General features: G+C 39.0%; 2 protein-coding genes across 2 annotated transcripts; both read left to right on the top strand.

Moving 5' to 3' along the window:
- The first annotated feature begins 371 nt into the window (after positions 1-371).
- kcnh4a (potassium voltage-gated channel, subfamily H (eag-related), member 4a) lies at positions 372-13,121 on the top strand. The gene is made up of 16 exons (XM_026164379.2): positions 372-797; positions 4,928-5,161; positions 5,321-5,452; positions 5,579-5,712; positions 6,124-6,376; positions 7,285-7,442; positions 7,914-8,121; positions 8,494-8,688; positions 8,771-8,970; positions 9,846-10,095; positions 10,203-10,417; positions 10,589-10,627; positions 11,051-11,406; positions 11,495-11,574; positions 11,715-11,788; positions 11,987-13,121. The coding sequence occupies exons 1-16, from the start codon at positions 722-724 to the stop codon at positions 12,941-12,943; spliced, it is 3,561 nt and encodes a 1,186-aa protein (XP_026020164.2). The 5' UTR covers positions 372-721; the 3' UTR covers positions 12,944-13,121.
- Positions 13,122-14,709: 1,588 nt separating this feature from the next.
- On the top strand, positions 14,710-25,138 carry rab5c (RAB5C, member RAS oncogene family). Its single transcript, XM_026164378.2, has 6 exons — positions 14,710-14,850; positions 19,779-20,116; positions 21,854-22,005; positions 22,239-22,361; positions 22,467-22,560; positions 23,645-25,138. The coding sequence occupies exons 2-6, from the start codon at positions 19,951-19,953 to the stop codon at positions 23,770-23,772; spliced, it is 663 nt and encodes a 220-aa protein (XP_026020163.1). The 5' UTR covers positions 14,710-14,850; positions 19,779-19,950; the 3' UTR covers positions 23,773-25,138.
- The last annotated feature ends 1,976 nt before the right edge of the window (positions 25,139-27,114 follow it).

Here is a 27,114-nt window from a genome sequence, read left to right as displayed (position 1 = left end):
CACACCTCCCTTTCTGTGTTATTAACGCGGGATCCAGCTGTACCTCAGAAAAATGATTGGTAATTTAAGTGAGAAGTCTAAGCAACAGAAAATCATCTTCTGCCTCCCATTGTGGAGTTTCACAAAAGATAGAGGTGAGAGCGTGAGAAAGCAAGAGATGGAAGAAAAAGGAAAGTTATTTCTAATAACTTCTCTGGGGAGAAGGCAAGGTTTTATGTGAGAAAGAAAGTGAAGGCAAGAGATATTTCATAAATTCAGTGGATAGAACGGGGGATGGTTCAAGCTTTTTTCTATGAGAGAGAGGGAGCGAGAGAGAAGGGGAGGGAGGGAGCGAGAGAGGCTGGGGACTCAGTGGCAAGATTCATGGAGAGTGGAGTTACACTGACTGAGGAGCAGCTGAGACTTTGCTGTGATACTGGAGCAGTGCTGAGCACAGAGCGATGCACAACTGAACCTGAATACTTCTGACTCAGGCTGAGAAAAGCTTTAGAGCTTTAGCACGGAAAACCTCTGAATTTTCCTTCAAAGAAGAAATGGAAAACTCTGTGATACATTTCAGTAGTTTTATCCACTCAATATAGAATATATAAAACTTCCACTCCACTGAAGAGTTACAAGAAAACTCAAGAAGCGGTGTTGAAAGTCTAATTCGGGTCTTCTATAGGGAATGGTGGCAAACTAATTGAAACTAGGACTCTGTGACCTTTTTTTCTGGTGAAAGATGCCTGTAATGAAGGGCCTCCTTGCTCCACAAAATACCTTCTTGGACACCATTGCCAATCACTTTGATGGAACTCGTAAGTATTTTGGGGAGAGGGGATCACTTTGCATTAATACAGATTTTTTAAAAGAATGCTGATAATTACATTTCTGATGAATATACATGAATAGTAAATCGATTAACCTGCAGACCAAGTATTCGGAATCTGCGACTGATATTGTTGGACAAGTCAAACTGCTAGTCCCCGCAGATTTTGATCAGTATGTGTTCTTCTTAAAATGTGTATTACTTATATTGAAAGAAATGGTATATAATACATTTATATATGAAATATGTTGGCTGCAAAAGGTCAATCAATTTTAAAGATGAAGCTTTCCCAGCTTGCGTTTAGGATTTTTGCCATTGGCATTTCTGTAACCCAATTTAGGACTGTGACAGGCGCTGATAAACACTGCTGTCAATCAATATGTCCAACAGTAGTGAGATCCCATTTAATATGTTGGAGCTGAAGAGCCACTTGTTGAGATGATGTGTTGCTTGTTAGAATATTTCCCTGTTGATAATAATGTCAAGGTCTTTCTCAACGGCAAACAAAATAAATAAATAAAGGCAAATCAAATTATTCAGGAGCAACATTAAAGTTTTAGAGCTAAAGTCTGGCATCTTTCTTTCAGTTTAAAATCTACCAAAAAAGAAGGGAAAAAATATATATATGAGCTTTTTAAAAAGTTACTGAAAAATCTATTGTTTATTATAAGACCGGCTCAGCACAGTGTCGTTAATTAAATAACTATGTGCGGCAGTTACAGAATGATGCTAATAACTGTGAAAACACTACTGGATTTAAACACTAGACTTTGCTGAATAATTAATCCTGATTAAATACCAGCTCTAATAAAACATATTACTTTTTAGCATTTAATTACAGCCATTAAAGTTTCAAATGAAAATGTAGCTTATGCACCAAGTGCTTGACATGATTTGATTTTTGCTCATTATGCGAAACTACACTACAATGTAAAGCTAATATTTACATGTGCTTGGATTACTAAGAAAGCACAATTATTTTTCCAGTCTTATGTAACCTAGCATGAGATGAAGAGGCAGATTAACAGTCTCACTCTACAGCACATAGAATATTGTACTTTTTTTCTTCTTGTTTCTGGGTAATACGTGGCTTTTCTTCCTGCTTGTTCTGCCTCAGAAGCAAAGAAATGAAACAACATTCTCACACTATAACACTTAATATACAGAAAGAAAAATCTTATTACCTTAGCATATGGAACAGATCCACCTGGTTACACCCACTCAAACACATATGAACAATACCAGGCATGGAAAGTTACATCTTACATCAAGTATCCAAGCATGTCAGTTTTACTCTACATCAGATTTAGTGGAAAAAAAAGAGAAACACATCAACAATATATATATATAATTATATATAATTATAATTCTCCATCTGTTCTCTGAGGTTTTTTGCCCTCACCTTCACATCCGCAGAAAGCAGATATAGAATTGCATTTACACATATCTGGGCAGCAAACATGTTTTCATTATCTGGCAGCCACAGTGCCTCTGTATGTGAGTCGTGCGTCGGTGGACTGATCAAGTCACTGAGTAGGATGTAAAAGGATCAACTGACAAGAGATGGCTTCAGCATAATGCCGCAGGAATCCAGGAATAGTTGAAAAATATATGTTAATTGATTTGAAAGTGTTGGATCACATACTGTGAGAGTGACTGAATATAGGCAGTATGATCCTGACATGAGAGCAGAGAGATTAATTTAGATGAATTACTGCATATGCAAGAGACAGAGAGCCAATCAAATATAATTTGAGGTGTGGTTCAGTCAACCTGTGAAAGCAGGAAAAGTTTACTTTTTCATCTAGTCACTCACAACTTATACAGGGTACTGATCTTAATCGACAATTTTAAAGCTTTCAGAATAATATTCATTAGATATATGTGCACTGTAGTCTGTAGAAGCATAAGGAGTCTATCAAACATGTGTTTGTTTTTGTGCTGAAATTGCAGTTGTCTCCTCCCCACGTTCTGTTGTGGATAGTTAGGAATACTAAATGCATCTGAATCAACAAATGCTTGCATTTTAACAATGTTTTTGCAGTGATTCACATCATTTTGAGGTTTGATGAGTGTCAGTGTTAACCATGGTCATGGCATGTTGACCCAATTGCTATTCAAACCTTTTGTTTGTGAGGGGTGGCTAGTCAAAAGAAAGTCAGAGTAGCTTTAAGACTGTGGGCTTGCACCAGTATAAGATAAATTAAGGTTATTTCAACTGTAAATCATGCACAGCTAGCCCAATAATGTCCAAAAATACAAATGTGGTGCAGGAGATTATCGTAGCAGGTCCCCTTTGAGCAAGGGGACTTAGTCAAATCTATTAAATGTGTTTTGTACAAATCAGAGTGAGGTTACTGTTGCAACATTACCATTTTTTTTCCTGCACAAATTGCCATGGCAACATAGGCGCAGGAAGATCTTAATTTAGCTTCTTATGAGATTAAGTGCAGACACTTCAGGTGAAAAAATGAAATAAAATAAAAAACCTTGCACATGTGTTCTTCTGGAGGCAACACTTTGTTAGCACCCTTTAGTGATGCTGGCAATTATTTTGTGGTTGAAAAATCATTTAAAATACAACACCGTATGACAGCATGCATCTGAATAAACTGCTATTATCGGTCTCTGTTTACTTTCCAAGCTGTAGAGAGAACACAAAGCATCAGCCTCATTATATCTGGCCGCAGTACAGGTGCTTGGTGTTGTCCTTGCAGCTATATCATCATTGGAGTGCTTTGCTACATAAGCAAACAAAGAACTTTGGGGGAATTAAATTTGCTTGCATCAAAGTGTGTTTGAATAAACAAATAAAAGATGACATGTCAGTGTACTCAGTCTATTTGTCTAAATATTGATGGGTTGGACAACTGAAAGCACACTTCCATTAGTCATTGAATGATGAAGACATCTGGTTGTTGCGTCCCTTTACAATAGAGTCTAAAGTGCATCACCCCAAACAGTTTATTTCTATATATCAGTGTGTAACTTAAGGAACTGGGCAAGTTGGGTAAGCTATTCTATTTTCCACCTTTTTGACTGGTGATACACAAAGAAAAGCTATTCTTACACTGTTATTTAATTATTAATTATTTGGCAACAATGATAAGAGCTATTGTTGGTGGAGTAAAGATGTAATGTACAGTCTGTCAAGCAGGGTGGTGGCAGCATCTTACTATGGGGCTGTTTTCCATTCACATTGTCAGTGGACTGATTCTTATATAGTACTTTTCTGCTCTCCCAGAGCACTCAAAGCACTTTATACAACATCCCTCATTCACACATCTTCGACTTGGGGTTAGTATCTTTCCCAAGTATATTTAGCATACAGACTGGAGCAGCAAGGGATTAAACCACCAACCTTCCAACCAGCAGTTGACCGGCTCTACCTCTTGAGCTACAGCCACCCTGACTCACTGTGAAGTGAATGGAAAAATAAAAAAAGGAGGACTTTAACTTCACCTCAAATCAACAATTAGAGGTTTGAAAAGATGTTTGCACACAAAATTGGTTTTGGAATTGATAAAGTAGGCTAACATTAAGCTTCTGGATAGCATTCCCAAAAACCCTAACCTAAACTTTGCTCATAAATTGTGCCGGGTCCATGCCAGGAAATCAATCAGTTTAAATGAACTCCACCAATTCCGCATAGTTTGGTGGAAATGTAATTGAAATTTTTGGTTAACAGGACAAAACATTTTGGAAAATATTCATCAGTGCAATGTCTAATGACTGAAAATGATTTAGAACCAGAGTCTCACTGAGGTCCTGGGACCAGCTGGCACTCTGCATATATTCTTGGACTTAATGCTCACCAGCAGCAAACTTCAAAGCTCTCTTTGATGTACACTAGATAACTGCCAACTTCAGGGTTCTGAGCTGAAAATACAAAGAATGACTCAGATAGGAAAAGTTACTTTTTGTGCTTCAAAAGAACTTGTATTTAAAAATTTATATTAAAAAACATTATACTTGACACATTTAAATGTTTTCTTTCAGAACTGCAGCTATATACTTTGGATACATCTATTCACTTCCTACTGTTCGGTTCGCCATGTCTGTTTCTCCAGGTCACACAATAACTTTACCTGATTTTTGATCTTTTTATTTTCCTCACAGACTGTAACTTCCTCCTGGGAAATACTCAGGGGAGCTGTGGATACCCTATTGTCTACTGCTCCGATGGCTTTTGTGAGTTAACCGGCTTTGTTCGAACAGAGGTGATGCAGAAAACCTGCACGTGTCGTTTCCTTCACGGGGCTGAGACCAGTGAAAATGTGATTCAACAGGTAGACAAAGCCCTGGAAGGCCAGCAGGAGTACCAAGGAGAAGTCTGTTTTTATAGGAAAAATGGTGAGAATCACAGACACTCACGGTCACAAACGAGAATGACTTGAGCTTGGCAACAAAAAAAATTGTTATTTCATCAGTATTAGAGATCTAATCATCATTTTGGTGAATTAATTGTCTGACGAGGTAATGTCTTTGTAATAACATTTTTAATACTCCCAGGAAATCCATTCTGGTGCCTCCTGGATATTGTACCAATTAAAAATGAGAAAGGTGAGGTTGTGCTGTTCCTGTTATCCTTCAAAGATGTCAGCGAATCACATGGAAAAAAATATCGCTGTACTCAAAGAGACGGTGAGGCCTGGCTGCTTGCGTTTCTTTAGTTTTTAACAAAAGCACTTATTTTTTGTGTCATTTAATGTGCATTTTTTGGCATAATTTACACACAATTTTATTTAGTGCGTATTATTTTCCTTACAGGAATGTTAGAGATTGCTGACCAGAGAAGAAAAAGTGGACAATCACACTTTTTTCAAAGTAGAGAGAGGGGGAGAACCATTCTACACCACTTGAACAGGCTGTTCACCAAGAGGAACAAGAAGAAGTTGCCTAATGTGAGAGCAAACCACTGGCTTAGAAATAAATACATAAAACTAAAGCACAGTTTTGCACTTTTACTAGCTAAACATTTACACTCAACAACAAAGCTGTCCTTTATATGCTAATAATCAGGTAACCCTGAGTCAGGTGAGTTTTGCATTTAGTACCAAGGTACGTACTTTGTGTACCAGATAGGGGCAGTTGGCCCTATTCAAACAGCTGTGATGATGATGATGATGATGTGTCATACTTTTAGTGCCCTTCAAGAATTAAAGTACTTGCAAACACAGTCCGGGCACTTGAGATTTGCAGGCTTGTAAAATTAGCTTACTCTCTCCATCTGTGTCATCACTATGCCACCAAGCAAGGATATCAAAGCAGTGCTGATTTGAAGTCTAAAGCTGAATGACTTGTTATCTTTTCAGAGTGTGTTCCAGAAACCGTCCCTGCCAGAGTACAAGGTGGCAGCTGTGAAGAGGTCCCGCTTTATCCTGCTGCACTACAGCATGTTCAAGGCTCTGTGGGACTGGTTAATCCTTCTGGCAACTTTCTATGTCGCAGTCACAGTGCCTTACAACGTCTGCTTTGTCAGCCATGATGAGGACCGTGACCATCGGCCACTTGTCAGCCGCAGTACCATAGGCAGTGACATTGCTGTAGAGATGCTCTTCATTCTTGGTATAATATATTTGAATTTATTGAAAAAAATAAGGATGCAGTAGTATAACCTTTAATATTTTTTTAGGTAAAATTGAAATACTAAACACCTTAAACAAATGAAAATGTTTTTCTAAGAGGTTCTACTCTGCAAGCTACTAGTCTCTTCTACCTGTTACTTACATTACGAACAGACAACAATGTTAAGTTTAAATGAAGAAACATATTCCCCAGTGCAGCTGCAGTAGTTTCCCTGGCAATGGCTAACACACGACTACCTCCTACTTTTTCTCACCCACTCAGGCTGTCTTTGTTGCCCTAGGTTAGAAATCATAATTAGATTTCTCTCACGTCGTCCCATTTTTCCTCCAAAGAATGCGCGGTAGCACATGTGCCACGAGGCTCGCTGACTTCTTGTCTCTCAACAAGTTTGTCTGGGGACAGACACCATCACAAAATTAGCTCACCTGGTAACACGTTTTTCCTTTTTTTCTTTCATTTAAACTCATCCTCAGTTCGGTCTTACTGAAATTAAACAAACAGTCGCCTTTTCAGTATACAAAAGAGAGTTGGGTTTATTGCCAGGGAAACCTTGCATTAACTGCTTTGTGCTTCTTATGCTGCAAATTCTATTTGTCCTTGCAACATGCAGCTTGATATGTTTCTTTGTTTAACATTCTTGGGCTGCAACCCCCGCCCCTTACTCATAGAATCTGTGCAACTTTAACTAGCACTATAACAATGATTTAATTATTTGCTGAAATGAGGCTTTGTATCCTAATATCCCGCTGTCTTCTTGAGCTATATTGTTGTAATGTATATTATTTTATATATTAACTGCCCCGGCTATGACTCTAGTGAAATCTTGTTTTCTTTGTTCTGGTTTGCCATCTTACTCTTTTGTTTTTAACTTTACTGTTCCTTTTCAGATATTCTCCTGAATTTCCGTACCACCTTTGTGAGTCAGTCAGGTCAGGTGGTGTACGACACCCGATCCATCTGCCTCCATTATTGCACTACCTGGTTCTTTGTAGATCTGATTGCAGCACTCCCCTTTGACCTTCTCTATGCTTTCAACATTACAGTGGTAAGACTTTTATTCCAGATACGTGAAAATCTAAAATGACCTTTGTTTTATACTTTCCAGTGTCTTTAAATGGACTAACTTTAAGCCTATAGTGAGTAATGCTATAGTGCTATTTCCCCCAGAGAAGAGAGTGGAGATGATTATCCTTCTACATTCATGCCCTTCACTGAACATTCTTGTTAGTCTGCTTGCTTCGACACTAGTACTTCTCATGGATTAGTCTTAGTTTGCCAAAGGCAACTTCAGCTGACGCACAAAGTCATCTCCCTAACTGTATTTTTGTTTTGCTCGACGTCCGCTGCAAACTCTCCAGCTATTACGCTGTTCTAACTTTGATAGTATTTGATGGTACTAACAGAGAAGTGGGGATGTGTCACAAGTTAAACACACTCATACAGATCCTTGAACGGCAAAACTACTAAATAAACTAATCTGCATCTTTGATGTTGTACTTTTCCACTCCTTTTCCAGACTTCATTGGTGCACCTGTTGAAAACAGTCCGTCTGCTGCGCTTGCTACGGCTGTTACAAAAACTGGATCGATATTCCCAGTACAGCGCTGTAGTCCTGACCCTGCTCATGTCTGTGTTTGCACTGCTTGCTCATTGGATGGCTTGTGTCTGGTATATCATTGGACGCAAGGAGATAGAAAGCGGTGACCCAGTAACCTGGGACATAGGTGAGGACACTGCAGTTTTGTTTGAATAGTCCCACACAGTTAAAAGTATAATATTCTCCCTCACTCGTTTGCTTTACTGAGACAAATTAGGTGTCTTTTTTTTTGGCAACATCGCCGTGTCAGTGCTGCACATCTCAGCTAATGCTTGAATGCTTCAGCATCATTTCATCCCCTAGCTTGTTTCCTCAGAGGAAGTGTAGGTCAAGAAATGATTACATTATATCACCAGTAACACATTATGTCATTCTATATTATATCATGTATTATATCACCTACGACAGCAGAAAAGTTCAACCATTAAAAAAGAATAACAAAAGTTAATTTAATCACTCAGATAGACCTACGTAACAACCTTCTAACCTCTTCCACCAGGTTGGCTTCAGGAGCTGGGAAAACGTCTGGAGACGCCGTACATCAACAGCACCGTGGGTGGTCCATCCTTGCCTAGCGCCTACATTGCTTCTCTCTATTTCACCCTCAGCAGCCTTACAAGTGTTGGTTTTGGGAATGTGTGCGCCAATACAGATGCAGAGAAAATCTTCTCCATCTGTATTATGCTGATGGGAGGTGAGTTTAAAGGACATGGCAGGAAATTCCCAACTATATGAAAAATGTTTCAAGAATGTCCCCATATTTCTGTCACCTCCAGCCCTGATGCATGCAGTAGTCTTTGGCAACGTGACTGCTATCATCCAGCGCATGTACTCACGTCGCTCCCTCTACCACACCCGCATGAAGGATCTCAAGGACTTCATCCGTGTGCATCGGCTACCTCAACAGCTCAAGCAAAGGATGTTGGAGTACTTTCAGGCCACCTGGTCTGTCAACAATGGAATCAACACCAATGAGGTGGGTAAAGAATCGCACTGTAGCCGTGTTCTCCTGGCTCTTTGTGTTTATGAAAAATATTTGCTTGGACATAATAAGTTATTTTTCTGGCAGAATGCATCATTTTTAATATGTAGCTGAAGAATATGTCTATTCTTTTTGGATATTGGTTATTCTACACTCAGAAATGCCATTCTTAAAATATGGGGCACCTCAGATTCTCTGGAGTCTTATTCCAGTTCTTTAAGTAGATAGTCCTTTTTTGCAAATAGAATTTCAGTATACTGCCAGAGCCTATCTAGGAGAAGTTCCTGTAATTACAAGGGTTGGAGCTGAAATAGAGAGAGCACTCATTAACACCCCCAACCATCAGTATCCTCAGATAATTAATTCAGTGTTGAAGGTAACAGAGAGAGCCACTGGTTTCTGAGAACATGCTGGCAGTATTATCATGTCTTTAAAAACACAGTCTGCCCTTTTTTTAATTTGTTTAATTTAGGAGTGGTTAACCATACCATATGTGTAGGCTTCTTAGTAGCACTATTGCATAGTCAAATATCTCTAAGTAATTGTCTAAAACAAAAAGATTGAAGTATTTTAAAAGGAGAGTACCTGGTGATTTTTGACTACAAGAGGAGGGACAGACTTTACAGGAAACACGTAAATGCAGTACTGCAATATTCCAGTTTTATCAAGCCGAAATGTAGCAAGACAAGAAGGCAGTGGAGTTTTGTTTCTGTGAGAAGAATATCTGGGTGAACAATGAGCTGATAATTACAAGTACTTAAAAAAAGAGGGTAATTTGTGTCTTGCAAAGCTCTATATGCATTTAAGTACCGGTACGGTGGTTAACTATTAAATAGCGGTTCTTATTTTTATCGTGTCCTCGCTCTTAGCTGTTACATGACTTCCCAGATGAACTGCGAGCTGACATTACCATGCATCTGAACAAAGACATACTGCAGCTGCCTGTGTTTGAGCGAGCCAGCAGAGGGTGTCTGCGCTCCCTCTCCCTCCACATCAAAACTTCCTTCTGTGCACCAGGGGAATATCTTATTCGCCAAGGAGATGCCCTACAAGCTAATTACTTTGTGTGCTCCGGTTCCCTGGAGGTTCTGAAAGATGGCATGGTCCTAGCGATCCTGGGTCAGTGTGCACCCAGTGTTTTAATGTTAATCTCATACAGATTTCTATACATATTAGCTGTGTATTGACATATTACACATACTATGCTTATGTGACAATCCCTACAGGCAAAGGCGACCTCATAGGGGCTGACCTACCAGAGCATGACAAGGTGATCAAGACCAATGCAGATGTGAAGGCACTGACATACTGCGACTTGCAGTACATCAGTGTCAGGGCTTTGAGGGAGGTCCTGGGGCTTTATCCAGAGTATTGCAGTCGGTTCAGCTTGGACATCCACCACAATCTCACCTACAACTTGAGAGAAGGCAGTGAAGCTGATGTAAGACATTTACTTTGAAGCAATGGAATAAAACTGAGAATGAGACACATTCGAATGCACCACAATTCAGAATATGGTGTACAAACATACCTATGCTATATGGAACGCTTTACATGTTCAGTTTCCAGTGTGAGTGTAATGCTTTGTTCATTTTCACTTCCATGCCTTTAGGGAGTAACACGGTTTCAGCTGACACCCAGGCAGTCTCAGGTATGTCTGCCTCATTAGGATGATTAATTTAGCCTTGACATGCTTGATACAGCCATAGTTAAATCTGTCTTAGCTTAAGGGATTAGTCCGGCTTGCATTGCATTCTCTTGATAAATGTCATGTAGATATGAAAACACTTAAAATGCCTTTTTTTTTTATAGTTGAGATAATAATGCTCCAGTTGCTGCTAGGTAACAGAGAGAAATGGAGCAAACAGCATGTACTATATATGGTTTCTACACTCCAGTCATCAAGAAAAACACTAAGCTTAATTAAAACTATCCTACAAGAGAAGTATTTCTGACACTATCAAAATCACTAGACTAAGAATTTTTGTAGCAAACAAATCTATTACCCAAACAAAAATCATGCACAAATCTTTGCAATCGGCTTCATTGAGTTTTCCATCTTTTTTCTCCTCAGTTTATGGATCATAAACTACCCTATATCATTCAAGGAGCTGATGTAAAACATACAGACCACGTAAAATACTCTCAGCACCAGAGACTGCCTCTACTACAGAGTATGGGCAGCCCTGTCCATCAACCCTGCCTCAGCACGTTGCTGGGCGAGGAGCTCCGGCACATCTGCGCACTGCAGCTCTGCCGATCACCTGCTCAGGGAAGCAGGGGTTGTAGTCCTTCCCCACAACCTTTTTTCAGCGAGGAGTTCTCTCCATCTCCTTTACCCAGTCTTACCAGTGACCTAGACTTGAACCATCGGCCTGCCAAACTCATGCCATCCGGTTCTTGTATTAGTCCTCTGAACCTCAGCCCCAGGTGACCTATTCATTCTCCTTTGGTCAAATATCAATAATCTGTTTGCATATAATTAAATTAATATAACACCCATTTGTCTTACTGTCAGGGTCGTGGATGGAATTGAGGATAATGATCACACATTTCAGTTTAATATGGAACAGAGCGAGGCAAAGACTAATGTTGCAGGTAAAGTGTCTGAAAACTGCATGATTAATGAGAAATTGTAAATATAAGCCTTTCTATTCAGGACTAGACATTAAATATAACCCAAAGTCGGGACAGATTAGATGAGTTTCTCACTTTTTAAAAAAAAAATCCTTTTTCAGATCGGTTACACATCTGTAGCCTGTTTCTTGAGACAGAAGAAGTGAGACAGAGCGTCAGCAAGCTAAGCAAAGAGGTATGTTCCCTTATTAGGCAAAAGTGCTGCTCCTTGAAATATGCCCAAATGTGTTTTGTGAGGACACAGTAACCTTTACCTTTGACCAAGTGAATCTAATCAGTTAATGCTTGAATTCATATCAACTTAACATGATAGCAGTTACAAATAAACAGTTAACAGTTTTGAATAAACAGTCATTATTTCTCATTCTTTCAGGTAAACAACTTAAACCAAGATGTTTCCAACCTTGCCAAGGAACTCCATGACATAATACATTTTCTGCATTCTCATATGACAATGCTCCACAATAACTCTCCAGCTTCCACATGTTCATGTGGCACTCAGGTGCTCCCCAACCCAAGTGTGACAACTTCTAGCCACTGGCAACCGGATGTCCCTTTAAATATCTCCACTGAGTTACCACCTGTTCATGAAATGATTAGCCATCCTGCTAGAAATATATGGCACTCCAGTGGAATACCCTCCCAGTGCACCAGTTCCGCCTTGCTGTACTCGTCAAGCACAATACCATCCTGTTCACACCTGGTCTGCTCTGACAGAGACACAACTCAGAGGCTTCAGTGCTTCTCTAGCCCTTTCCAAACACCCAGAACATCTCCAGCCTCTCCTTACATGACCTCCTCTCATGCCCATGGAGGTCCATCGCTCCTGGGTATCAGTTCTGCCTTCAGTGGCTACCCATTAAGTTCTCAGGCCTCACACGTGGTTAGTAGTGCAAAAATCCACACAATAAGCAGCACCCACTCCTTATGTTCTACAGTAAACTGTGGCTACTCCCAGCCACCCCTAAGTGTTCAAACCAACTCGGATTCTTCACATAATCAGACCAAATCCCAGACACCTATACATTTATCCACCACTCCTTCAGCCCAACCACAGTATCACACTGCCTTTAGCTCTTTGACGCCATCAAGAGCCCACACTTTGATATACACAGGATACGAGGACCAGCGAGGTACTGTCGAAGGCTCCAGACAGAATGATCCGGTAGGATCCAGTCCTGTCCACCAAACACAGGATCTGGCAAATTCTCTGATGGAGCAAGTACCAAACATGGACAGTAAAGCTTCACTTTATAAAGAGAGGACAGAGACCATGGAGTCTCATTCCACAGGAGACAGCATTCTTGATATGAAAGAAAGGCCACACTGATGACATCCCTATCTGGTTGTGCTATCAGCGAGTAAATAACAAAGCTGACGTAATGTTTAGAGTACCTTACCAAGAAATCTGGTGTGAAGTTTGAAATTAATAAATTGTTATTTAGCCAAGTTCTCAATCAACTATTGGAATCCAACTGCCACTACAGAATAAACCTGTTTTTCCTCCACTGATGGTTCTTGTGTTTTATATGGCATTAATAATATTTGTGAATTGAGATTATGTCATGGTCTGCATAGATCATAGCTGAAGCAATCTTATTTTGCAGACCATACACTCTCACTCAACCATTCAATGCAAAATTGTTTGGCTAGTTATTCATTTTAATTTTTTTCTATCACGTGAATTGTCACTGCTGTATTCAGCCACAAAATGTTTCCAGGGTTGGCTTAGAAGCCGCAAGTGAATGGGCAGCACCCCTGAGTGGTGATATGTCGTTACTACAACAAACACAAGACTGGCATTTCATGAGATATGGCCTTTTGGAGCCACAACCAAGCTTTTGACCTGTAGAATGATGTAACATATTCCTGAAACGTGTTAATCATATTTGACCAATCTTGGTCCAATCAACCTACTGCATTTCGTTGCACTGTACCTGTGCATGTGCAATGACAATAAAGTTGAATTCTATTCTATTCTATTCTATATAGCAATGACATTTTCAACAGACTGCTGAAAAATCTTGATATTTTTATTCATTGGTAGTATCATGGCAGATATATTTATGTCCATGTGACTCTTTAGCATTTAGCAACAATTCTGAAATTAATAATATACTGAGGGGCATGTAGAATTTTGTGTCATCGGTCAAAGCAAAGAAAGCCATTCTTTCACTATTAATTCATCTTTCATTTTGAACATGTGAAGATGCAAGGAGATGAGATAGTGAAAGTTGGTGAGTTTAACAATCTAAAGCAACAAACACTGCCCATTAGAGGTGAAGAAAAACGAGTAGGCAGGTTAGAGTGGGTGGAAATGAGTGACAGATGATTTGTGACAGAAGGATAGCAACAAAGGTGAAAGGAAACATTTACAAGATGTTACTGTTTGGAGATGGTGGCACTTACAAAAAAGCATGAGGTTGAGCCGGGGGTGGCAGAACTGAAGATGCTAAGATATTCATTGGGTTGTAACCAGGATGGACAAAATTAGAAATGAGTATATCAGAAGGACAGCTTAGATTAAGTGGCTTGGATACAAAGTTAAAGAGGCAAGGATGTTTTGGACATATGTAGAAGAGGATTGTGGATACACTGGACAAACACTGAGGTGCCAGGCAGGAGGAGAACAGGAAGCCCACTGGAGAAGACTCAAGCAGTGAAGAAAGATATGCAGAGGATTAGTGTGACAGAGGAGGATGCTAGGGGTAGGGTTAAATGGCGGCAGATGATGTGGTGACCCCTAAATGAAGAAGCCAAAGGAAGATGAAGATCAGAATTTACTGTTTGACATTGGAGACATCACAAGGATCATTAAAATATTAGTAAAAATAAAAAAAGGATCCTTCTTTATGAACGCAGATTGTATCCCAAGCTTATTAAAAATATTATGCTAAACAAAATTTGTTACAAAATTTCACGCCATTTGAAAAGCACAAGTTTTATTGTCATTATACATAATTTTCATAAACACCATATCATTATATTATAATTATATTCAAATTAAGATAATTTTAGATGTTATTTATGACTAGATATAATAAAACCTTGATAAAAATGTCGTGCTGCAGACTGGAGGGTCTAGCGTAACCCGCTGTCCTCATTGGTCAGAAAGCCACTGACAAAAAGTGGGAGGTTCCCGGAAAAATTGCTAACCGGAAGGGAAGGCCGGAGCCCAAGAAGAAGAAGAAGAAGGCAGCTGCTGCCGATGAGACCAGCGAAGGAAGAAAAAGTAATGTAAGTAAAACAACTTGAAATTAAGAGTCATGTTGGTGAAGAGCAATACTGAACGTGTGTTGGATTATTTTGTCGACAAACTGTTTACTGTAGTTTGATCTATTTTGTTATTATTATTTTTTTCTGCTTAGCATGTCAGCAAAGTCCGGGCTCAACCGAAATGCCTTATCAGACTGGATCGAGGGAAGCTACGAGCTGCCCTGTGGGACAAACATTCTAAATATTGAAAAAAAAAAAAATAATAATGCCACGGCAGAGCCCTGAGATAGCTTAGAAAAATGTGACATCGTTTCATGCAAGCAAGTGGACGCAATAAGACGTCCCGGAGTTTCTCAAACGTCAGACAGCTGACGACACAGGGCCGAGAAAAGAAAAGTTGTCTAATGACGCTTTCGACTTTTGGCCGTAGCTGCTAACACAGCTAATGCTATCAGAAGTCAAGTTTCCTTGCCAAGAACATAGCTTTTGTTTTCTTTGTCAGTTTAGGCTAGCAAATGGGTGCTACTGCTAAGTAAGCAACAAGGTTGATTCTTTCACGTTGTGTTAGTCAGCGTTCATTTTGTTAGCCAAGTGCTTAGTGGAACTCACAAGTTCCAGTCGTGTCGTCTACGTTTATGAAAGCGGTTCCGTATCGCACCTAAATGTAACGTGCCGTTTTAGCCAAGACAGGTGCATTGTTGTTTGATAGTTATTTTATCGATTGTTTTGAATCAAACCTTAGCTTTACAGTTTAAGTTGCCTAATCATTGTGCTTAACCCGGCATCGACCGAGCAAAACTTCTCACGTACTTTGAAATATTAGTTGTAGATTAACTAACTTAATATGTTACGTTCCTGCCACCGGTTAAGTGTCTAATGACTGGTCTTATGTGCGATGTCTAGGCTCAGTCGAGGCACATCATAGTCGTCTTATGTTCTCTAAATTAGATGTACTATCAAGGCAGCTGTAATCTCTTCACAATCTGGTGCTTTTTATTATCAGCTGCATTTGTGCATCACATTTTGTGACAGAGTAAATGTGCGTACATAGTCTCTTGCTTACCTCTGAAGTTGTATTTATGGCAGTGCCTTCTCATCATTAAAATGTCATTACTGCTGACTTTGTGGTGTAACATCCGCATATTGCAACGTTGGGGTTGTTATGTGCCTGCACGTGTGTCTTCTTGCATTTAACAGCAAATACTTTTTTTGTATGCTGTGTATCTTCACAGCTTATGTTTATGGCTTGATACAAGTAACAGAGCTTGGCCTTTGAGATAAAGATGTGATTTACAGTTGCTTGCCTGAGCTCTCATGTTTATGGCATGTGGACCTTGTCCTTCTTAAACAGCCACTCTTTTTGACAACCCAGCCCTAAAATAAGGACTGCAAATTAGTTGAACACTAGTATGCAATACATTTGGGTGCTATGTTTTGGCATTGCCTTTAAAGTTGTAAGTTGTTGTAGTTAAACGGACAGCTGGACCTACTAAATGTCGCTCAATCAACTGGACTCAATTTTTGAGTAAATCTGTGTAAAGGATCAAATATCAAATCCCATTATTTAATAATTCACTTAAAATCACTTGAAGTCATAAAGTGGACAAAGTCTGTTTTAAACAGTTTGATGAGTTGAAAGGTCTCAGTTTGGGAAGCGCCAGTGATGCTTGTGGTGACTCTGCTGTTTGCTTTTCCTGTATTGTGTCACCACATTCCCATCTAAAATCACAATGCCAAACCAATTCTTTGTAGCTATCTTGGATTCAGAACATTTCCTGTTTCTTTTGATTTCCCAAGAATGGTGCTGCTTTTCAATATTTGTTTACAACCTAGGACAAACTATCACCTTTGGCAGCAATAGATAGGCCTTTAATATATGCTCATGTGTACATGCAAATTTGGACACAGCCATCTGTACAAGCAGATGGGATTATGAGCTAAGACAAAAGTATGGTGATGCAGCCCCTCATCAGATACCATTTCTTCCATGACCCCATCCTTCAAATAAAGTGAACTGCACATGTCTCTGCTTGTCTTCGTAATGTCAGTGTTTTGGTGGCAGGTTGTTAATCTAGTTTATAAATTGAATGTGAAAGTGATTTTCTTTTTCTAAAATCTAGTCTGAAGTTTAAGGAAATCATCATACTGTCCAGGCAAACCAAAATTTATTAATTACAGAATGTCATTTTTAATTGTGTGACCAGGAATGGAGAATTAATCCTGTTATTTTCCTTCTGCAAATATGGTCTTTTGGTGTTAGGTGACAGCTTGTTTTCTGCATAAGAAGAGCCTCGATTACGCACTAGTACAACAATACAAAATCTTCAAATCTAGCAGTCACAAGAACACTTGGAAACTGATCATAGCAGCTGGTAACCTGATCTTTCTGCTTAATTTTTCAGTATAACTAATGTTTAACGATACCTAGATTTTGTTCACGGAGCAAAAGCAATTAAAAAAATGTTTTCATTGCTTCTTTGACTGATTAAACGCATTTAATTTGTGCATGCATTCTCCAATTTAGATTGCAATAAACCACAATCGCTGCTAAGTTCTTGGATATTATGCCAGCAGCAGAACATACAGGGGCCACAATAAATATTTCACAGCCTCTCCCTCTCGTCTGTTGTTTTTTCCTGCCTTTTCTCCTCCCCCTCTGACCTATGTCCCACTGTCTCTCGTTCCCTGACCCACTTCCCTGTGGAGGTTTGCAGTACCCATTAGGGATGCCATCACAGCATCCATCAGATGCTGCTTAAGATGTGTGAAAGTCTCTATCAGTGTAACAAAGAGTCTCTGATTGCAAGCCTGTCAGCTGCTTCCAGCTTTGATGTTACTGTTGTGGCTCTCAGTCATTACTAAATCATCAATCCAGCAGCTAGGCTTTGTGGATAGAATTAGATTTTTAGTACTTTGTTTTCCCATTTATATATCCTCTTTTTATTAAAAAAACAAACAAAAAAAAACTACGTCATGGTCCTTGGTTGAAGATGAATTTTTGCTACCAAAAGATGCCTAACTTGTGTGTGTATTATTTACGAATGCAGTGCTTTTGTCATCGTCAAAAGTTGAAATTCAGTATTAAATATTAAATACTATAAATAGTAGAAAATAATTTTCTTAAGGAATGTTGGTTGAATAGGTCTTAATTTCCCAGTATCATGGGAAAGTACCAGTATAGTTTATCTATTACTATGTAGCTTATTCCTAAGAACAGAAGAATTAAGTTAATTCTTCTGTTTTAAAAAGAAAAAGAAAAAAGAGGAAGAAACAACTCATTCACCTAGTGAGGAATGTTAATCTTATGAGTACAGACTGACTTTTCCAACTCTGCTGTGCTATAAAGGATTTCCTTTCTCTGTTAGGCTGTGAAGCAGAGCCGATCTACTAGTTAAGGAGCCCAGCGTAAACTTTAGTGTACTGCTAGAGATATCTACTGTACATGTATACAGCTGTAATCCCATGTAAGAGTTAACTGACTTTAATGCTTTAATGAAATTGGAAAATATTTATTTTACCATAACACATGTAATGCCTGTGTGTTATGGCCATCGTTTTTGTTTGCGTAACAGGAAACTGTAAAGGAACTGGTTTATTTTTTTTAAATAGCTCCTTATATCTGCAAATGCTAAATTAAACCAGTTCCTCCAAAAACATAATGGAAATGTGTTGGAGACAAGTTAGTCTGTTGACTGACTGTAGCTTGGTTGATTCACTGTCAAATAAAACATGCAATTTCTTAATATTTCATTGACAAAGCCATGATCTACAGTCACATGCTAAAGATTAAGCATAGCTCAGCAACAGGCGGGGGTGGAGCTGGCACAACCAAATCATTAGCCATGATGCCGCCTCTTGATTTTCCCTCATTCTTGAGCTATCCCCCTGTCTTTAAGGAAGAGTCCTCATACGTGGCTTGATTGTTCATCATGCTTCTGTGTTGAGCTATTCCTGTGATCAAGCTGAGTCTATCCCAGGTTTTAATGTGCTCAGCAGTAAAATGTCTTCTGCAATCTTCACTTCCTGCTTTGAGCTCAGTTGTGTTTCCTGTCTTTTGACCAAGCAGAAGCTGGCTGACCTCATGTGTATCACCCAACTGACATGCACGCACGCACACACGCAGGCAAGGTTTCACTTACTAACAGTAGGCGAAATGAAAGGAACAAATTGGTGGTGTCCTGTTTACACATAAGCTACAGATTTTATTTTGTACCAATTTAAACTAACCACAAACCCCCGTTTGTTTTTGTTTTTTTTCAAAGGTTTCTTTTTATTGTTCTTACAGTCCTTGCAAAACAAAATTTGGCCAATAGCCACTGCTGGCATTCTTTTGTGGTCAATGCTTAACGTTTAATGAGTTTCTTCTTTTCTATGTAGATAACAGCCACGAATATATTAATGATGCATGACTATATCTTTGAGCTGTGGCTATTTTTGAAATCACAGGAACACTTTGAGTTGTATTGTATTTATATTTGTGCATTAGGCAAGTTGCGTTAACTGGTAGTTAAGCCAAAAAATTAAGCAAAAGTAAGAATTTCATCCTGTAATGCATGCTTCAGCCATTTAAATGTTTAATAACCTAACCTGTGAGAGCAAGTTGGAGGACACAATTTAAAATCAGAGACTAAGTGCTCTCCTTCAGCTCTTGTTTATAGTAAATAAAGTTAGGTTATAAACTCTATATCTCGAGGCCCAATGTGATGAGAGTTTTGGTGTCAACAACTTGGATTTTAAATTGTTTAATCATTTTGGGTTAAAGAAAAAGTGTTACTGCTTTTTTCAATAATCTTTCTTATGTCAAACCGCTTGCAGGAACAAGGAGTTATTTTGTTTTGGGGGGATTTGATGCTACTGGTGTTCACAGGTTTCACAATGACTGTGGTTGTTTTCAGTAGAAATCTGTTTTGTTTGGAGTAGAGCTTAACTAAATTTGTTGTGTTTTGCAGCTCCCCACTGGTGAGGCCTCCTCTTCTTCCAGTAAATCTGCCAACCAACCTAAACTTTCCTACATCCATCTTAACTTCATCAGCTCCCCTATAGTAAGCCCAAGCCTGAAGTCAGCCATACACCCTCTTCCCCCAGCTCCTCCTTCTTTTTCCCAATTTTCAACACTGCAATATGGCAGGGCGAGGTGGACCAGCACGGACCAACGGCACCACAGCAAGCAGCAAGATCTGCCAGTTTAAGCTAGTGCTGTTGGGAGAGTCGGCAGTGGGCAAGTCCAGCCTGGTGCTGCGCTTTGTCAAAGGCCAGTTCCACGAGTACCAGGAGAGCACCATCGGAGGTGAGGGTTGTTTGTTTGTTTTCTTGCTTGATTTCCACAATTGTCTATTGTATTATTCTTTGACTTTCTGCTTTACTTACAGACATATGTAGCATCAAAGCTATATATGTCTTGTGTATGTACAGGTAAGCAGACTCTTAATGCGTGTTTGAAATTGTTCATCTACAGTGTAAAAGTAGACTTTACAAATAACTTCAAAAAAAATTAAAACGTAATCATAAACAAATGTTTTTCTTTTTGTTCTGACTCTTAAAAAGTTTTAAACTTAGGTGCTCAAGCAGAAAAACATGTCCTTGCTAGTTCAGAGAACTGCTTGCCTGCAGGTCTTAATCTTTTCCGTTACTAGAGTCTGTGCAGGAAGAGTCGTGCAACCAGTTCTTTGCAGCTAAAATGAGCCACCAAACTCCTCACATGTATATTTGATGATATTAAAATGTATTTGAGGTGATGGCTAAATATGTTTTTTTTTTCTCTACACTATGGGATCTTCTGCCTGAGCAAAATCATTGCTCCAGCTGGACAAACAATCACTGAGTTTAGATATTAATACATTTACTCTCCTACTAGAATTCCAGTGCTGAATACTCAATACAGTAAAGTAAACAAACTAATGCATGTATTTGTAAGCAAGTAAGGAAATGATTAGCTGAAGAATGAAATGGAGACTGAATACCGATTAATGACTTTAAAAATGAAATTAATTGATAAGTTTTTTGACAAATATAATGTAAGGAGGTGGTGCAAAGTATCTGTATTTGTTTCCTGGGTTGCAGCCATTCACATGCTTCTCAATGTTGGGTTTATATGGAGTTTCTTTACAGTTGTAAAAACTGTTAAGTATGTTGTGATTAGCAAGACCAAAAAGATGTTTCTGTATAATAACAAAGGCATGGAAAAATCATTCTTACCTTAATGACAAAGTTTGAGTTCAGTGAAAGTGAGGGAAAGCTTCTTCTTCAGTTCTTCATCTACCTATCTCAATATTATTGCTGCAACATTTATTACACCACCTCTCTGCTCATGTCTGGATCCAATATTTATGTATTATTGCAGTTTCTCACTTTTAATTAAAGTTGCTTGCATTGCAATTTTGTATCAGGTGAAAGCCAAAAGTAAACTGTGTTAAATCAGCGCTGAACAGTTGGTTCATTCGTTCTGTCTTTTCTTTTGGTCGTTTTTCCTTTTGCTTTGTGTAGAACCAACTTTCCCCATGTTTCCTGTATCAGGTTGCTTGTGAGTAATGTGGCTATAGGATGTAATGACAGGAAGCTCTGTGCTTACACTCGCCAAAAGACTTGAAACGAGTCAGCATTTTTTATGTTTTTTTTCCCGAACTTGTGGTTGGTCAGCAGCATGCCTAGTCAAAGATTACAAAGCTTTAAAGTATGTGCTATGTGAGTGCTCAGTTTTCTCGGTCTTGTGACAGTTGGCTAATTAAATGGAGCTTTGCCTCTGTTCATAAACCATAGCATTTTGTTTGTACCTGGTAGCTTTTTTTGTTTTTTCTTGGTTTTTTTTGCGTTATAGGTTTATCTCCATAGCTGGCATGTCCTCTGGAGTCTGAATTTATCAGCAAGTTTTAAACTTCTTTTCATTCAATGACTGATTTCATTAATGATATTGTGATTACAAAGCCAAGTTTAAATATGAAAGTCCACCCCTAGAGATGACTTTTCTGCTTTCTCTTAAGCCCCTCTTTGTCAAATATTGAATAATTTCTTTCTACTTCCTTTCCAGCTGCCTTCCTCACACAGACAGTATGTTTGGATGATACAACAGTTAAGTTTGAAATCTGGGACACTGCTGGACAAGAACGGTATCACAGCTTGGCACCCATGTACTACAGAGGAGCCCAGGCTGCCATTGTTGTCTATGATATCACCAACACAGTAAGTAACATGCGCTGTGACAGGCCCGTGGACAGTCAAAAGTCGTACGTCATTTGTTTGCTGACCCTTGTCTTCTAGCCTGGGTTGATGATTGCTTAACAGCAATCAGACCTTTGGCCTTCCAATTTTTTTTTTTTTTTTTTTCAGTAAAATGTAAAATGAAAAACCTGCAGCTGTGATTTAAATTTTAAAAGCACAGCAATATGTAATGATGCACATTCTTTTTTTTAAAGGATACATTCACACGTGCAAAGAACTGGGTGAAGGAGCTCCAGCGACAAGCCAGCCCAAATATTGTAATTGCAATTGCAGGAAACAAAGCAGACCTGGCAAACAAGAGAGCTGTAGATTTCCAGGTAATGAGGAAGTTCTGAGATCAATTGCTGAAGCTCGTGAAAGCTTCGGAAATTATTTAACAGACTACTGTGAATTCATACTGCTTGCATTTTTCTTTTTTTTAGGAAGCACAAGCATATGCCGATGACAACAGTTTGCTCTTCATGGAAACCTCAGCTAAGACTGCAATGAATGTCAATGAGATTTTTATGGCTATAGGTAAGTGTTAGACAGAGGGATAATAGCTTATTAAGTACTGAAGTGGAAAATAAATCAGCAACCATCCTGATGATAGGAATTCTAAAGTCTGGATTAAGTAATCATTTTCTTACAACGATGTGACGAAATGATGATAAATGTTAAGAATGCAAGGTGGCAAACTTTAGACTTCATTTTTATGCACTGCTCAGTCCATTGGCCAAAATAATCATTTCATACAAGGGGGAAAAAAGGGGGATTGCCAGAAATCCTCATCAAAACATACTGCATAAGACCACTGATGGTCATTTCCCACGTAAATGTTAAATGTAATTGCTGAAGTTTGTAAAGTGTGAATTTGTTGATTTTCTTCAGTTTGCATTACACTAAATTGGATAACTTTGGTGTTTGGACTGTTCAGAGGAAAAAAGGCTTTTTGCTGTTGAAACATTGACACCAAAAATAGATTAGGATATTTTCCTCTGTCCTACAGTGCTATTTATAAATCTAGACTTGTTTGTGAGAGTTGCACAGTTCTGGAGATGTCAGCATCTATGCCTTCTCATAATAACTAATAAATAATTATTATTGAACCAGATGGCATTTGACTTGTTGTGGGCAAAGTAGAAAAAAAAACCCTTTGAATGCATCGTCTCGTTTAGAAATGATACCCCCCACACACTTGTGTACAATGACCTTAAAAAAAAAACCCTCTAAACCATGGTGTGGGCCTTTTGTTAGTATCGACCAACTCAAATGAAATGCTCACTGACAAGAGATGCCTTTTAATATTTCCATCCTGTTACAAGTGTAAGCCTCTCATGGGTAAACAGGTGCCTACTTCTACAGTCTGGCACCTTTCATGCTTTGCAGGTGTAGTTCAGTAAAAGAAACTGACGCTGCAGGTCACATTTTCATTTCATTACCAGAAAAATTCTATCTGGAAAAATAGCCCTACATGTCAGGGGAATAATGTTTGAATTTGTTCCTTTTAAGTTATTAAAAAAAATTCTTATTACTAATGAAAATAGCAGGTTGTTGGACGCTTACTGTCATGTTATTATAGTATAGGAATTAAGTCTTTGTACTTTGTACCACAAAACAGCCAAGAAGCTTCCGAAAAACGAGCCTCATGGTGCAGCAGGCGCGGGCGGACGAGCCAGAGGTGGTGTGGACCTGCAGGAAGCCGCACCACAGGGCAGAAGTGGCCAGTGCTGCGGGGGCAGCAACTAGCACAATGAATCGGCTGATGCAACCAATCTAAAGCTTCGATCAACCCGACCAGAAATTAGCCAGCTGTCAAACGACGTCCCATTGGTCAAACCAAACCACGGTCAGACCAACCACCCTATGAGCAACACGGCACCAATTAACTGTTTGGCAAATGAATCCACTGGCCAGTAAACTGCCAGACTCCACTGATGGTTTAAACTGGCGAACCAAGCAACAGATCAAGAAATCAACTTACTCATAGGGAATCATGTTTCATGCCAATCCATGACCTCTCGATTGATGATGGACCCTTGATGTCATCTTGGGGGGGGAAACGCATCCCATTCATGGAAGAAGGAAAAAACAAAGCTCAGTCATTACCAGTGGCACTTACTAGCGCCACTCATTTTTGTTTCTGTATTTGTGTAAAGGATTACAAAAAGTAATGCAACCAGAAGGAGTATAAGAAGACTCACTAGCCCTACCCTTTCTATTCTGCCCTCTTTCTTTCCCGTGCACCATAAATTTCTGAAGTTTTTCCGTCGTGGTCTTGAGACACGGTTAAAACTCAAATAGAGGTGCATGCAGCATCCTTCACTTTTCTGTCTTGTCCCTGGTCAGATTTTTGGAAAAAGGTTTCTACCAGGAGAAGAGGAATCGAAACATATTCCATCTTGATGGAGCTGTGTAGATTGAAATAAATCATCTTTATTATTATTTTTTTTTTCTGTTTCCTTTTGACACAAGCTGGTCAATATGATTTTAAAGCCTAGTCTTTCAGGTTTTACAATCATCCAACCATGTTATTAAACAATAAACAGTAAATAGTACTTTAATAACATTGTCACTTGTGTAATTTTTAGCATTAATGAAATGTCTTTGAATCATCTGTGTAATGGCAAATACATAAAGCAAGATTTGTTTTCGTGACCAAAATCACAATTGTGTACTGAAAACATATGACTGTATTTGTATCCGACTTTTGAAGTTTATAATCAAACAGTAGTTCTTGTCAAAACATTATCTTCCCGATCTCTACATGATGTTTTGTCAACCTTAATTATGTTGTGATTTTTCTTTTTTGTTTTTTTGTTTTTTCTATGTCTTAATTTTTCTCTGAAGATCTATGGTATTAAATGCACTGGTTCTGTCTCATCATTTTGGTGAATTTAGATGTTATCCTCAGCTTCCTTTTTCTTTTCTCTCTCCTTATTTGTATTCTGCACATCAGGGAGGGACTGCTTTTCAACACTGTTGTTATCATCCTGTTATGGCATCAAAGACTAGCACAACAGAACTTGCACGGCAGTCACTGCTGTTAGGTGAGGGGGGGGGGGGAGGAGGAGGAAGGAAAATGTAATTTTGTGAATAAACAAGGGTAAGGTTATGTTTCTTTGTATGCCTGTTTAATCATTTTGTCCTATCTAATTAACTATCACACTGGATTTTTATAAATATATCTATATCAGCTTGTGCTAGTAATGACAACTATGAGTTGTACTGTTGTGGCTTGTAAATGATTTTATCCCACTGCCCCACAAGAGTTTAAAAGACATGTATTATCTGTAGCTGGCCACAAATTGGCTTTGGCATTACTTTTACTAACTCTCTATATTTCCCGATTCCTTTCCTGTTTCTTTTCTCTCCAGGCTATTGTCTACATATCCTGAGATTTCCTAAAGATTAGATTTCTGTTTAAACTGGCTTTGCTTTCTTGGCTGTTAACACATGCTCACTAGAGTTTCCTGGACAATACCAAGTATAATAATCCCTTAGCTAATCTAAGTGCATCTGAAGAGATCCGTAAAGTAGAGAGGTAATTGTTCAGTTAGCGCTAAATACAGGTTTACTGTTAGGTTTTTGTTTGTTCCTGTTATCCCCCAGGTGTTTTGTGAAAAGGTGAATCCTTTGTGCCAACCAAGGTTGCAAAGTGGTTTGAAGAAATTTTAGACACATAAATTGTAGGCATCTCATCCAACCAAACAAGCTCCAGATAAACTTAAATATATAATTATATAAAGATGTGGACAAAATTATAAGCCTTTAAGCTTTTTTTTTTTTGCAAAACCTTCCCAAGTGCTCTTTTACAAAGCAAGGGATTTTCAATGTAATATTTCTAAATGGGCTAGTTTTCTTTATAGGCATAAATGATTTCTATTTGCACACAAGGACATAATTATTTTTTTAAGTTATAAGTTGCCTATTGAAAAACTGACCTTTTTAATGACCCATAGCACACTGCTCTGCATTGACAAAACAAAAATAAGTTTAAGACACAAAATAAATAACTAAAAATTTCAAAGACCCCAGAACAACTGCCAAGACTTAGCCAAATTGATAAATGTAGTCTCAAAGAAGACAATCACTAGACCTCTCCACAGGAATGGACAGCAGACCAAGAAACCCCCCATTTCTGCATAAGAGACATCTTCAAGCCAGACTGAAGTACACTAAGGACAATCTGGAGAAAAATGAGACATACTGGAAGCATGTCTTTGGTCAGATATGACTACGTTACAAATAGCTTTTTCACCATAAAGACACTGCACAGGAGGCATGGGTGTGACATGTTGAAAACTACAATTTAAAACACGCTCCACAGGACAAGACTCAGCAGTCCATCTGCATCTTAAGGATAAAGGACACTCTTTCGAGGATGCTAATGTTCACATTTTGGACAGAGAGGACAGATGGTTTGAAAGAGGAGTGAAAGAAGCCATCTATGTCCACTGTGAGCGACCATCTTTGAACAGAGGCGGGGGTTTACGACACCAACTTTCTGCCATCTATAATCCAGTTTTGAGTTCCCTTCCCAGACGCCTTAACGCCCACTCACATCCTGGGCCATCTGATTTCAGGAATTCGCATGATAAGGTGGGGCCAGGTTTCACAATGAACTCACCCGAAACTCTGGCTGATTGGGACCCACACCCAATTTCACACCTTGGCTCAGGCGATTAGAGGATCATCAGGGGGTCCTTTTGTCCCCCTGTGGGGGGATACTCCCACTAGGTTTATATCTGGGACTCTCCACCATTTGACCTTAGAACTGAAGAAGCTTCTCGGATGAGAGGTGAAACGTCTTCAAGTAACTTAAAGAAGTCCAGACGCTTTTCTTTGCAAGCTCCTTTGACTACGATGACCTGGATGACTGAGAACCTTCACAGACATACAATTTAAAACACACACTTGATTGCTAGCATCAGGCCCTGGTAGTTTTTGGTTTTGTAAAATAACTTTGTTTACCTGCTTAAATAATGTAAAAAATAAAACGTGGATGTTTTAAAAATCCCCTACTTATTCCCTAAGTCACTCAAGTCATTCACAAGTCTGTGAATGATACTCATGGCCACTGGTCAGTGA

This window comes from Astatotilapia calliptera, chromosome 4, assembly GCF_964374335.1.
Source record: "Astatotilapia calliptera chromosome 4, fAstCal68.1, whole genome shotgun sequence".
NCBI lineage: Eukaryota > Metazoa > Chordata > Actinopteri > Cichliformes > Cichlidae > Astatotilapia > Astatotilapia calliptera.
Note: the sequence above shows the minus strand (reverse complement) of the source record. Positions and strands in the feature narration are given on the sequence as shown.